Raw genomic sequence first — 13,152 nt, forward strand, 5'->3', positions numbered from 1 at the left:
TCGAACCCGTCTGCAGCCCGGCTGGGCGCTCTAGGCTACAGCAGGCCCTTCAAAAAGCCTTCTCAACTCGCTGGTTTCCGGTACCGGTGGCTCCTCTAGCCTTCATCAGGGCCTCGGGATTCTATTCCCCTAAGGTGCCTTCTCTATGGTTGACTGCTCCCTACTGTCCCGACTTTCCTCTGGGAGGACGCTCTGGTGGGACCCAACCCCGTCCTATGGCTGCTTCTGCGGTCCCTTTTAGGCGCAACTGGAGCAGTCACTGAGCACTCCGAGACTCCCACCTTCTCAACTCTGGAAGGGTGGCACGGAATGGGAGGATGGCGGAAGTGAGTGTGAACGTGCCCTTCCTTCTCCTCGGTCTTCTCTATGGTCATTTCCTTCGGTGACGGGAAAAAGGGGGTCCCGGCGCCTGCGCAGAACCGGGCTGGGAGCTAGTCGCGGAGGCGGGGGGTGGGGCAGGGAGCGGGAGCTGCCGCCGCCGCCGGAGCTAACCGCGGGGACCGAGATGCAGGTGGGACCGGAACCGGAACCCCCCTCTTCAAGTCCCTCTTCCCTCTCCGCGACCCGGCGCCTGCGAGGAGCCTTGGGTGGGGGCGGGCGTGGGGGGCTAGAGGCAGGAGGGGCGCCCGGCCCCGGAGAGTGCAGCAGAGCGGGCTGCTTCCCTGGAGGCTGCGGCCCCGGGGAATGGGCGGGTAGAGGGTGTCCAGGGAGGAGGGTCGGGTCGGAGTGGGTTGACCACCGGGTCCGGAGGGTCCGAGCCAGGAGCGGAGCCTGCACGCTCCACCACCCGCCCTTCGGGAAATATCAGAACTGAGCCGAGAGGCAGGTGCACTGGGAAAAGGTGCCTGAGTCCTACTTGGCAGAAGAGAAATTGAGTCACCAGCTCAGGAGCCGCAGGGTCAGCGGGCCTGAAGGGGGCTGGGTCTGCCTGTGGTGCAGAGGGTTGGGTCGGCCGGTGTGAGCTGAGGTGGCCTCTGCTTGGAGATTGGTCTCTCTGCTGTGTCTGCACCTCTTGGCTCGGTTCCCCCGTGCTCCATGACTCTTTCATCTCCTGGCGTCTTCTCGTTGGTTTGGAATTGTCCCTATGGTTGGAGCCATCTGAGTGTGTAGGGTCTAGGTCAAGGAGAAAGGGGAGGGGGCGCTGACCGCGGGTCTGAGCAGGAGTCTGGGGTTTGGGGAGATTTGCCTGAACTGCTTTCACCCCATTCATGGTGCCAGTCATCTCCCAGTATAATATGGGGGAGGAACACTAACAGAAGAGCCATGGGTTGTAAATTCCATGCCCAGCTCTGCCACTTGCTAGTTGTAAGACGTTGGGAAGGCTCTTCCTTTCGCTGATTTCTCTTTGAGAAAATTGGAACCCATAAAGATAGTAATAACGGCAAGTCATTTATTGTGTGCTTACTTTGTGTCAAGCAGGGACATGTTCTGTTTAATTCTCCCAACAATTTTAGGGGTTAGAGATCATTAGCTCTGTTTTATAGATACGAAAACTGAAGCTCGGAGAGGACATGCAATTTGTTCACGATCACACAGCTAATAGGTGGCAGAGATGGAATTTCATCCTAAGCCTAACTCCAGAACCTGTGGCCTTAACCATCAGGCTAACCAGCCTTTAGGGCACGCTCCCCTGTGAGAGAAGAGGGAGGTGAAAAATCCAAGGCCCCAGCTTCCTGTTATATTTTATTTACTTTGGGGCCAGCAGAGACTTGCCCGGACCCAACCCACAGTCTGTCCTCACCTGGTGCTGCTGCCTCTGGGCCCCCGCCTGGAGGGGCACCAAAGAAGTGGGCTCTGGGCATTCCAAGCCTCCTTGACAACAGTGCTTGGGTGCTGGGCCCTGGGGTCGGCTTTCAAGACAGTTGTTTGAATCGGTCATCCATCCATCCTCCTTAATGAGCAGCCTCCCTCCTCAGAGATGGACCTCGGGAGTGCATGAGGCAGGGTCTCTAAGCTCTGCAGGCCTAGCTCCCCTGAGAGCTGGGGCAGTGAGGGGCGGTGACTGAGGCTGGTGCAGTCAGGACTGTGCGGTGGGAAGAACAGTAGACTTGGAGTTCTGAAACTTTTTCTGAGCTTCGGGTTCCTCATCTATTACAGAGGTTGTTAAAACCTCTCGCGGGGAAAGGTAAGAACGGCACATGGGAGGCACGTAATAAATATTGAAGGATGGTTTTAGAGAAGGGAGGTGACGTGGACGAGTACCTTTTAGAGGAAGGTGCTGCACAGCCGTCCACCACACCTGGAGCTGAAGCCAGGGAGAGTGGACTGGGGAGGCAGCAGAGTGGGTGCAGGCTAGACCTGGGAGTGGTGGGGCACGAGGATCTGGGGAAGGGAAGGGTGGCAGCGTGGTGTTCAGCCCCGTTGCTCTCTTGAGGAGTCTAGACCAGAGGAGGGAGTCTGGCTCGGGGTGGGGCTCTGGCCCCGGTCCCACCTCAGCAGTGACTCGATGTATGTGCCTCTTCCTTCTGCAGCTGCTGCCGCTCACCCTGTGTCTTCTGGCTGCTTCCCTCTTTGCTGCCCCTCCCCACAGGCTCCCCCTCTCCACCTCCTGGGGGCCATCATGAATGGTGCCCCTTCCCCGGAGGATGGGACCTCGCCCTCCCCTCCCCCCTTGCCCCCACCCCCTCCCCCGAGTTGGCGGGAGTTCTGCGAGTCCCACGCCCGGGCGGCTGCCCTGGATTTTGCCCGCCGTTTTCGCCTTTACCTGGCCTCCCACCCCCAATACGCAGGGCCTGGGGCCGAGGCTGCCTTCTCCCGCCGTTTTGCTGAGCTCTTCCTGCAGCACTTTGAAGCCGAGGTGGCCCGGGCCTCCGGCTCCCTCTCGCCACCCATCCTGGCTCCTCTGAGTCCTGGTGTGGAGATCCCGCCACAGGACCTGTCCCTTGAGAGCTGCAGGGTGGGCGGGCCCCTGGCTGTGCTGGGCCCTTCTCGATCATCTGAGGACCTGGCCGGCCCCCTCCCTTCCTCAGTCTCTTCCTCTTCTACAACCTCCTCGAAGCCGAAGCTAAAGAAACGCTTCTCCCTCCGCTCAGTGGGTCGCTCGGTCCGTGGTTCAGTCCGCGGCATCCTGCAGTGGCGGGGGACTGGTGACCCTCCCTCCCCAGCGGGGCCCCTAGAGACCTCATCGGGCCCCCCAGTATTAGGTGGAAACAGCAATTCCAACTCCTCTGGCGGGGCTGGGACCATTGGTAGGGGACTGGTTAGCGATGGAACATCCCCTGGGGACAGATGGACTCACCGTTTTGAGAGGCTGAGACTCAGTCGGGGAGGGGGGACCTTGAAGGATGGAGGAGGCGTGGTGCAGAGGGAAGAGCTGCTGAGTTTCATGGGGGCTGAAGAGGCAGCCCCTGACCCAGCTGGAGTGGGCCGGGGAGGAGGGGCAGCGGGGCCTACCTCAGGGGGAGGAGGGCAACCTCAGTGGCAGAAGTGTCGCTTGCTGCTTCGAAGTGAAGGAGAAGGAGGAGGAGGAAGCCGTCTGGAGTTCTTTGTACCACCCAAGGTGAGGGCCAGAGGAGGAGGGTGGGTGACCGGGAGTGAGGGATTGAGCGCTGGGGACGTGGCCCACATGCCTAGCTTTGCTTACTTGGATTTTTAAAGCTAGCTCCTGACTCTGGGTTCCTAGTGTGGGCAGGACAGAGAAAGTAGTGTTATTTGTCTAACTCCCTTGGGGTGTGGAGGGAAAGATGAATCTCGAGGGAAAGGAAAGCTGGTCTCTGCACACCAAAAGTCTGGATCTTGTTCTCCCCCGACGTAGGCGTCTCGGCCTCGACTTAGCATTCCCTGCTCTGCGATCACCGACGTGCGGACAACCACAGCCCTGGAGATGCCTGACCGGGAGAACACGTTTGTGGTTAAGGTAGGAGCCCTGGGCTCCCCTGTCCACTTGGAGCACTCTTAGCACATTGAGGCAAGGGATACTGATGCAAGGAGGGGCACATATGCCAGGTACCTTGACCGTGTGTCCCTGGGGCGGCAGCTTTTCTGGGACGAGGGGTGAGAGGGAGGATGTGCTTGTTCCTGTTGGGGGTGAATTAAGGCCTCGAGACCTGGAAGTGGCCTGTGGGCCTCCTCTTGTCCCCATAGGTGGAAGGCCCCTCGGAGTATATCCTGGAGACAGCTGATGCTCTACACGTGAAGGCCTGGGTGTCTGACATCCAAGAATGCCTGAGCCCAGGGTGAGGAGCCCGTCTTCTGTCACTGAGGGGACCAGGAGGTGAGGGTGGTGAGCAGCCTTTTGCCTCTCGCCTGGTGACTTTCCTCCCAGCACCGTTTTCCCTGTCTCTGCAGACCCTGCCCTGCTACCAGTCCCCGCCCCATGACCCTCCCCCTGGCCCCTGGGACCTCATTCCTGACAAGGGAGAACACGGACAGCCTGGAGCTGCCCTGCCTGAATCACTCGGAGAGTCTGCCCAGCCAGGGGCTGCTGCTGGGGCCCAGCGAGAGCAGTGACCGCCTTTCGCAGGGTAAGGGTGGAGCCTTAGAGAGCTGTGAACCTCGGGACCCGCCACGCAAGAGCCCTGGCCATCAGGCCCAGCCCCTCTCTCCAGGCTCTGCTGTGCACCCCATGCCTGCTCCTCAGCTGCCACGACCAAATGTCTGACTTTTGTCCCCGAACGTGCCTGACCACAGTTTACAGTTTAGAACCATCACCATCACCAGCCCCACACGAACCCCAGGCCAGCTCCTCTCCAGCCTTCTATGCCCGGCCTTGTCCCCTTTTCTGGAAGCCTTATGCCAGCCACCACTCTGGCTAGAGGTAATGGTTCTCTTCTCCAGAGCTTCCAGAACGCTTTGTACATATCTTTGTTTTGTTCCTACTCTGCATCTCTGTGCACATGTTGACAGTACTAGATTTTCTTTTGACTCCCTACTTTTAAACACACGTGTATGCTGCCCACGTACATAAACACACAAAGATGTGTCTACCTGGCCCCAGCTCACCTTTCTAGACTCCACTACACCCTTTTTTTCTGATCCTCCATTCCGAGCTTCAGTTTCACTGTCCTAGCACACAGGCTGTATGCAATGAGTAAACAAATGAATTAAAGACTCTTAAGAGCCAGAATGGACCTTACAGGTCGTCCATTCCAATCTCCTCGTTTCTCAGGCAGCTAAGAGCAGAGAGGAGAAATGGCATTTCTGAGGGCATCTGAGAGTCACTGACAAAGACAGCGGCTATGCCAGCTTGTTGCCTGAACCATGGCACTCTGCACTCCGCATATTCCCATCCTTGGAGCACTGATTATGTACGACGTGCCTGTAGGCTCACGCCTGCCGCTCAGCAGACATTGAGGAGCGCCCCAGTACATCCTCGACCCTCTGTTAGGCTCTGGGGCAGGATGAGGAGCTCAGAGCTGCCCTGTGGGCTCACAGTCTAGCGGAGTTGGCAAGACATCACTCCCTCTAAAAAGCAGGACTCCCAAATGGAGACCCTGTGCTTAGTGTCCTTTGAGTGGCACCAGCGGGAAGCCTCGGGAGCTCAGAGGAGGAAGAGAATCATGGGAGGTGGGATAGATGGGGAATTCTACACAGGCGAGGTGAGAAAAGAACGTGGCTTGGAGAAGCTAGGAGAGCAGAGACCTGAGATGGGGAGAGCCCCGGAGAGCTGGAAAAATTAGACGGGATAATTGGGTTAAAGCGGAGGACACGAGAATACAAGTTAATCTGAAGATCAGGTTGGTTAGGTTGGGAGGATTCACAGAAGGAGAATCTTTGATGCCTCTCAGAGTTGGGGGTTTTGTCCTGCAGGCAAAAAAAGGACCCCTTTTTAATGTGAAAATATTTGAGGGATTCTACCCACCCCCATCCCCACCTCTGCAACTATAGCTGTAATTTCAGCTGTTGATTCAGAAGAGATGTAGGCACATTAGGATTCTAGGACCTTGTTGGAATAACTGCAGTCCTTCAGCAATGCGTGAAGCATAAGTTAGGAGTCATTGATAACAATCAGGGCTCAGTGCCTGAAGAAAGATTCAGCATTTCAGCCAGCTGACCACCAGTGTACCCAGGGTAACCTGGCTGGTGGGGAAGTGGGCCAAGCAGACCAATCCTCCCAAAGAGTAGCTTCTCGAGCTCAATTTTGCCCTCCTCTTTTTTTTTTTTTTTCCAGGGGCATATGGGGGCCTCTCAGACCGCCCCTCGGCGTCCATCTCCCCCAGTTCCGCCTCCATTGCCGCCTCCCATTTTGACTCAATGGAACTGCTTCCCCCAGAGTTGCCCCCCCGTATCCCCATTGAAGAGGGACCCCCGGCAGGGACAGTTCATCCCCTCTCGGCCCCCTACCCACCCCTGGACACTCCGGAAACAGCCACAGGTACCAGAGGTGTGAGTGTGTGTCTGCCTCCAAGCCTGGTTGACCACCTGCCTGAAACTCTTATCTTGGGATCCTGAGGGATCTGACCTGGGGGGCTGGTGGGGGAACAGATGGGGAGTGACATATGAGGGGAAAGCAAGGCTTGTCATTTCCCAGGATGAGGGAGGCTTCCCTGACACCTCAGTCTCCTTCCCTCTCTCTTTCCTGAAGGGTCGTTACTGTTCCAGGGAGAGCCAGAGGGAGGTGAGGGGGATCAGCCCCTCTCAGGGTATCCTTGGTTCCACGGGATGCTCTCTCGACTCAAGGCCGCCCAGTTAGTGCTGGCTGGAGGTACCGGCTCCCATGGCGTTTTCCTGGTACGTCAGAGTGAAACGAGACGGGGTGAATATGTCCTCACTTTCAACTTCCAGGGCAAGGCCAAGGTGAGTGAGGAGAAGGCTCCGCTGTAGGCAGTGGGCCTGCGGGTAGAGTGGGGAGCGCTGCCATCAGGGGAGAAGGGTTCTGTGACTGGCGGGGTTCGGGCTCCTGCTTTACCCCACTCATCCTGCCCTCAGCACCTGCGTCTCTCGCTGAATGAGGAAGGTCAGTGCCGGGTTCAGCACCTGTGGTTCCAGTCCATTTTTGATATGCTCGAGCATTTCCGGATGCACCCCATCCCTCTGGAGTCCGGAGGCTCCAGTGACGTTGTCCTTGTCAGCTATGTCGTGTCCTCCCAGCGACAGCAGGGTGAGCAGAGCAGGTCTGCAGGGGAGGAGGTGCCCGTGCACCCAAGAAGTGAGGAGGTGTGTGTGCCAGAAAGACGGGGCGGGGGGCTTGAGGAGGAGAGGCTTTGTCAGGGAGAGAGGGGTAGAGAAGCTTCCTGTGTGCTGGGTTTCTTGGGGAAAGGAGTACACGGGGATGTAGGAAGGCAGGGCGCTCCGTGCTGGAGCCGGGAGGAAGTGGAGAGCTGGGTTGGCGCATTCCCATTCCATCGGACCGTCTGTTCCATCGTTTGTCTGTCTCCTAGATCCATCCTCCCTGGCCTTGTCTTTGCCTTTCATCACAACCTTGCCTTGGGCCTGCCCTTCTTGGGGGTGCTCGGTCTGATCCCCCTCCCTCCTCCCTTGATGTCTGATGTCCCTGTCTGATCTCTCCCTTTTCCCCACCCCAACGTCCCATCTGTCCCCACGTTGCCCCTCCCCCCCCCCAGGCCGGGAGCAGGCCGGGAGCCATGCAGGGGTGTGCGAGGGAGATCGATGCTACCCCGATGCCTCCTCCACCCTCATGCCCTTCGGAGCGAGTGACTGTGTGTAAGTGTGGTCCTCCTCTCACCGCCGCCCATGATCCATCTTCCATGGATGGGGGTTGCTCAGGAGATGGGATACGGGGGAGACAGCACATGGCTCCTGGGGGGATGAGTGAAGGGGGGGCTGCTACAAGAGCTCGCCTCCCTCCACAATCAGTCTGTCTTCTTACCATTCCTATCCAGAACCGAGCACCTCCCATGACCCACCCCAGCCCCCTGAACCCCCTTCATGGACAGATCCCCCACATCCTGGGGCAGAAGAGGCGTCGGGGGCGCCAGAAGTGGCGGCAGCAACAGCCGCAGCAGCCAAAGAGAGGCAAGAGAAAGAGAAAGCGGGCAGTGGAGGGGTCCAGGAAGAGCTGGTCCCCGTGGTTGAGCTGGTCCCCGTGGTTGAAATGGAAGAGGCCATAGCACCAGGCACGGAGGCCCAGGGAGGCGCTGGATCTGGTGGGGCCCCCGGGGTAACCCTGATGCTGCAGCTCCAGCAGTTACCACTAGGGGGCGATGGAGAAGAAGGGGGCCATCCCAGAGCCATAAATAACCAGTACTCCTTCGTGTGAGATACCCTACCCCACCCTTTCTCCACTCTTCTTGCTCCCCAGCCCTCAGTTCGTGGGATTGGGGCTGGGCAGGGACATAGAGGAGCAGTGGGAATCCCCTCCCCACATGCTTCGTGACCCTTGACGGCTAAGGGCATACATGTTGGTACAAAAAGGTTCAAGAGCCCTGCTAACTCCCCAGTTCATACACTACAGGTGCCCCGTCCCCTGGGCAGGGGATTCAGGCTCCATTACCTCCCCAAGGGGCTCTTATGGTCAGCCCCATCCCTGGGGGCCATTTCCCCATTAACCACTCCTCAGCCCAAGGAAGGGTGAGGGGGAAGGGCTGTCAGTTATATTAAGGTGGTTGTTCTTGTTGTTTTAAACAAAATGGAGAAGCATAAATAAATAAAAGGGTTTATCTCAGTTCCATCGTGATGGCTCTGACCAGTTTTTGCAGTGGGGACTGGGACAGGTGGGTCAGGAAGGCAGCCCACTCAGTGTTGCAAGCACCAGAGCTGAGAGACTGGAGGGCTGGGTCAGGTTGAGTCCCTGTTGCTCTCCAGACCTGTGCTTTCGGCCCATCACTCCTCGGGTGGCTGTCCTGTTTCTTGAGCGGTAAGTGCAGAGCCAAACGGTGCTTCTCGGGGTCTCCAGCCAGGTTCTCTTAATGGGACAGGACAGTGAACGGCAGGATTGATGACCTCCAAGGAGCCTTCCTGCTCTGAATTCTTCAGTTAAGAAGTTAAGGCTTCCTACCCTCGGGAGAAAGCAGGCCGAGAGAGATTGTAGGGGGGCTGGGCTGGGGGCACAGTGGCTGTGTTGGGAGAGATTTAATGTGGCAGCCAGAGGGACCCAAGGGCAGGCTGACTGCCCCCCTTCTCAGAGCCAAGCTGGGAAGCTGCCAGATAGTTGATAAAGAGTGCTGGCTTCCACTCCTGCCTTTGCTTCTCGTTTGCTGTGTGGCCTGGGCAAGGTATAGCCTCTCCAGGCCTCAATACCCTTATCTGTAAAATGGGAAGTTTCATCTAGGTTGGATGAAACTGTTTCATCTAGGTTGGAGCTGCTGACATGATTTGCTTGGCGTGGACAATGTTTCCATTGGAATTTCACATAAAAGTTCAGATTACTGGTTCCTCTTGAAAATTAGAAGATCCAGCCTCACGTGGTATCCACCTTCCACATCTGCTCCATCCCCACCAGCCCACTTCACTCACATGATGTGCCTAGCTAGGCCTGTGAGCATTTGAGTTTGCAACATCTCCTCATCCCTGCGCCCCCTCCCCCACCATTAAACCCAGGCTCTCCTCTCTGGACTGAATTGCGGCTGTGCCCTCCTCCAACCGAGGGCACCCCTGGACTTCCCAGCTCTGTGGGTGCCAACAAGGAGGGGCCGGGTTCTGAAGAATCCCACCTGTCTTGTTGGCCCTCTCCCTTCCCCACCTCCATCCAGCTCCGCCTCTTAACCATTCTGCCTCACTTTCCTTCCCGGGCAGTGTGGAGTCTACACTTCCACGCCCCTCAGCCTCTGCCCCCACCTCCAGGAGGCCCTATGACCGCGCGTATGACCTTGCTATTCTGGGCCTTGCGTCCTATTGGGAGATGGACAGGAGACAGCTGGGCTCACAGGCCACCCATCCTGGGGGCTAGATGGGGGAAGCCTGCTGTCTCTCCTGGTTTTGTCTAATCCCTGGGGCTACCCCAAACCTTGGCCTCAGGAGACTGGGGATAGGATTGGCCTTGCAGAGGGAGGGGGATGGTTCGTGGACCTGGATGCTGTGTTCTCAAAGTGAGATGGCGAGTGAAGGCTGTGGCGCCCCAGGGTAAGCAGGACCTGATCCTCTCCTAATCTAGCAGCAACTGGTGCTGCGAGGCTCCCCCCTCCCCCTAAATCCTGCCAGCCCTCAGGGACTTGCCTTCTGAAGATGTGCCGGGGGGGGGGGGGGAGGGCACAAGAGCCTCCTCACCGCCCCCGCCCGAACCCCCAAGATTTGCATGTCTTGGCTGGAGGAGCCTAAGACACTTTCCCTCTAAGCCCGTCTATGGATGGTTCAGCTGAAGTTCGGAACTGGTCGGGGATTGAGCAGGCTCTGTCTCTGTGTCCTTCAGAACTACGCCTCTCCCATTCTCGGCTTCAGTGCTCAGGAGGGGATGAAGACCTTGCACCTCTGGGCCTGGAGACCCTAGGTGAGGGCTCCAAGACAGCACGCGCCTGCGTCCCGGTTCACGCCCAGCCTCCCTGACGGTGATCCCTGGCAGCTCTCGGCTGGTGGCTTTCCCTCTCTGGCTCGCTTCCCCTCTGGGAAGCTGGGGGAGGCAGAGATGAATAACCTTACAGGGCCCTGTTGGCAGCAGTGCCCTGTAAAGCCTGCCTCCTTTCCTCGGCCTCATGCTCTCCAGTCCCTTGAAGACGAGATCTGTCCAGTCTTCTCCCCCTTCTCCGTGTTGGGCACTCCTGCTCCTTTAAGACAGTGCCCCTGGCACTCCTCTAGGTGGTGGCGGGGAGAAGCCAGCCGGCACCAAAAGGCTTGGCTAGATGCTGAGCCTGACTCTGGCCTGAGAAGGTGGGTGCTGGGCCAGGTGGAGGGTGTGACCCCCAACACCTCACGCCATGGTCTGAGCCCTCACACCCGCACATCGCAGCAGGATTCTGCTTCAGGGAGGGGTTTGTTGGACCCATGAAAAGGGAGAGGGAAGGAGCGCCGTGTCCTCAACTCACCCGAGAGGCTGCCCTCCCCCAGGTCCAGGCAGAGGAAAGGATGGGTATGGGGGGCTAAATCCTTCAGTGCCATCCATCCCTGCTGGCCTACCCACCCCTCAAAAGTGGGGCTTCCCTTTCCTTTGCCCCGCTGTCTCCTGTGCCATTGTCTGCTTAGGAACTTGAGTGCCAGACAGCGAAGCGACCTTGAGAACACTTTGAGTAGCCTATACCCCTCACTGTTCATTTCAGGAAACTGAGGCCTAGATGGAGGAAGGACTTGAGGCCAAGGCCATAAGCCTGCTTCCCCTCACTGACCTCTCACCATTCTCTCATTCAGCCTTTCTCCTCTCTGCCCTTCTTTCTTCCCCTGCCTACACCCCATGCTACCCTCTTGTCTGTTCCTCCCGCAGCTGGTAGTAATCAAGAGACGCCCCTATCCCAGAGCAGGGATGGGGGTGGGGTGTTCAGAGCAGCTGCTTCTCTGAGGAAGCTGATACTGAGGCCAGCCGCTCAGCGACAGCTTGTGGCTTTGCACCCAGCCCTGGGCCCCCACCCACCTGGCTGCCGCGTGCCAGCTCCCTGCTGTCCCTTTTCCCCACTGCTCCTCAGACTTCCCTCTGACCCTGGCAGCCCTGTCTCTATTCCCCCAGCTATGACTGTCCTTATTTCCCCTAGACCTGTCCCCATCAATCTGCCCGCCGTCCATTCCTTTGGTCCAGAGCCTCTGCTCTATCCGGCTTCCCCGAGCCCCTTCCCTTAACGTCCCTTCCCTCAGCCCTCTGCCGACAGGGTATGTGCCCAGGGTATGCCTGAGCACACAGCTCTGATCTTCACTCCCTTTGAGGACAGCTACTTCAGGGCCAGGGCGGAGTGCAACCACACGCCACGTGGGGTCTGCCATGTAAACCCTGTGGGTTAAAGAGAGCACAGTGTGGGATGAGGTGACCCTTATTCCATGACTTGGGGTGACCCCTGCCCCCATTCTGAAACATTGATCCCTCTCCCCCTGCCATCAGCACATTCTGTAGGCTCTTGGGTTACCCGGCTGCCTGGGTATCCCATTTTCTTGGTGGAGGGGATTCCCTGTCAGGGATGCGAGGCCCTGAAGGCTCTGTTCCCAGTGGCTGAGTTAGAGTGATGGGGAGGGGTGGGTAGGGGAGAGACAGGCAGTCCTGGCTTTGCTCACCAGGGCCTGGACACTAAATCCCTTGTTGATGGCTGCGGCATCCCCTCCCTAGGGTAGGGTTACCATCTTCTGCCCTGTCCCCTTGACCCTCTCCCCTCCCTACTTCCCCTTGTCCCTCTAGAGCCACTTCCTCTCGCCCCCAAGGGATGTTCTCCCCCTTTTCAATCCCCTGAGGGTTGGAGTATATCTGCTGCCCTTTCAACAAGGTAAGTGAGAAAGGAGGAGACTGGGGCAGTAGAAACAGGCAGGTTCAGGGAGATGAGATGGGAAGGGGACACGAGGAAAGGGAACGGTGAAGGCCTGAGAGGAGAAGTGGGTTTAAGGGAAGAACTGGAAGGGGTGAGGTTGGAACAGGAAATTCAGTGCAGCTGAAGAAGTCGAGGCAGTTGGGGGAGGGCTCAGTAGCAGAAGACAGAAAGTGAAGTCTCTCTCTGCCCCCCCTTCCCTGGGGCTGGGGCCACCTTAGCTTCCCTCATGAGTGACATCTCAGGCTGCAGCCCCACTGTTCCCCCTCTGTCAGCAGAAATATCTCTCTCTTCTGACCCCTCCTGCTAGAGTCTCAGCCGGCCAATCCCTGATCTGGGGGAGGGGGGAGCCTGGCCCCCCCCACTCCCTCATAAGGACCAGCTGGGGGCTGGGGCGGGTGGCTGGCTGCTGCAAGTGGAACGGGGCCGGGGCTCAGAGCTTCGTGGAGGGAAGAATAACTTGGGGGGGGGCAGAAGAGAAAAAGGAAGAAACCCAGACAAACAGGCAGGTGGACACACTGAAGAAGGCCCCTGACGTGTGAGAACCCCCCAGAAGGAACACACCGCCCCCTGGCCCCCAGGAAGGGAGCACAATGGAGGCTGCACACTCCAAGACCACAGAAGAGTGTTTGGCCTATTTTGGGGTGAGCGAAACTACAGGCCTTACCCCGGACCAAGTTAAGCGGCATCTGGAGAAATACGGCCACAATGGTAAGTGTCCCTTGATGGACACACACACACACACACACACACACACACACACACACTCACACTCAAACACACTGGAGCCTCTCCCTCCAGGGTATCTTAGGGAAGAGGCAGGACATGGTCCAAGGACTGCAACGGAGGGGAGGATACTAAGAAAACAGGGTCCCTGAGACCC

The 13,152-nt window shown here is 58.1% G+C and overlaps 2 protein-coding genes and 1 long non-coding RNA gene across 13 annotated transcripts in view; 2 read left to right on the forward strand and 1 right to left on the reverse strand.

Moving 5' to 3' along the window:
• SH2B1 (SH2B adaptor protein 1) lies at positions 1-8,563 on the forward strand. 7 transcript variants are annotated; one of them, XM_067706263.1, is made up of 10 exons: positions 1-134; positions 242-326; positions 2,472-3,499; positions 3,755-3,856; positions 4,084-4,175; positions 4,288-4,463; positions 6,110-6,313; positions 6,524-6,735; positions 6,868-7,039; positions 7,782-8,563. In XM_067706263.1, the coding sequence occupies exons 3-10, from the start codon at positions 2,561-2,563 to the stop codon at positions 8,156-8,158; spliced, it is 2,274 nt and encodes a 757-aa protein (XP_067562364.1). In that variant the 5' UTR covers positions 1-134; positions 242-326; positions 2,472-2,560; the 3' UTR covers positions 8,159-8,563. The 7 variants fall into 7 exon arrangements, with proteins under 7 accessions (XP_067562364.1, XP_067562363.1, XP_067562365.1 ...); XM_067706262.1 differs by lacking the exons at positions 1-134; positions 242-326 and adding an exon at positions 417-511; XM_067706264.1 differs by lacking the exons at positions 1-134; positions 242-326 and adding an exon at positions 1,986-2,125.
• LOC137206990 (uncharacterized) overlaps positions 8,541-13,152 on the reverse strand; it is a 6,076-nt gene continuing 1,464 nt past the window's right edge. For 3 of the 4 annotated variants that reach the window (XR_010934898.1, XR_010934897.1, XR_010934895.1), the window contains one exon: positions 8,541-8,892. This is a non-coding gene — a long non-coding RNA (uncharacterized lncRNA). The remainder of the gene's footprint in view (positions 8,893-13,152) is intronic. The other variant, XR_010934896.1, reaches the window with a different exon arrangement.
• Positions 12,669-13,152, forward strand: part of ATP2A1 (ATPase sarcoplasmic/endoplasmic reticulum Ca2+ transporting 1) — a 16,393-nt gene continuing 15,909 nt past the window's right edge. For both annotated transcript variants that reach the window (XM_067706257.1, XM_067706256.1), the window contains exon 1: positions 12,669-12,980. In XM_067706257.1, coding sequence (XP_067562358.1) covers positions 12,863-12,980 — 118 coding nt within the window. In that variant the 5' untranslated portion in view covers positions 12,669-12,862. The remainder of the gene's footprint in view (positions 12,981-13,152) is intronic.

This window comes from Pseudorca crassidens, chromosome 15, assembly GCF_039906515.1.
Source record: "Pseudorca crassidens isolate mPseCra1 chromosome 15, mPseCra1.hap1, whole genome shotgun sequence".
NCBI lineage: Eukaryota > Metazoa > Chordata > Mammalia > Artiodactyla > Delphinidae > Pseudorca > Pseudorca crassidens.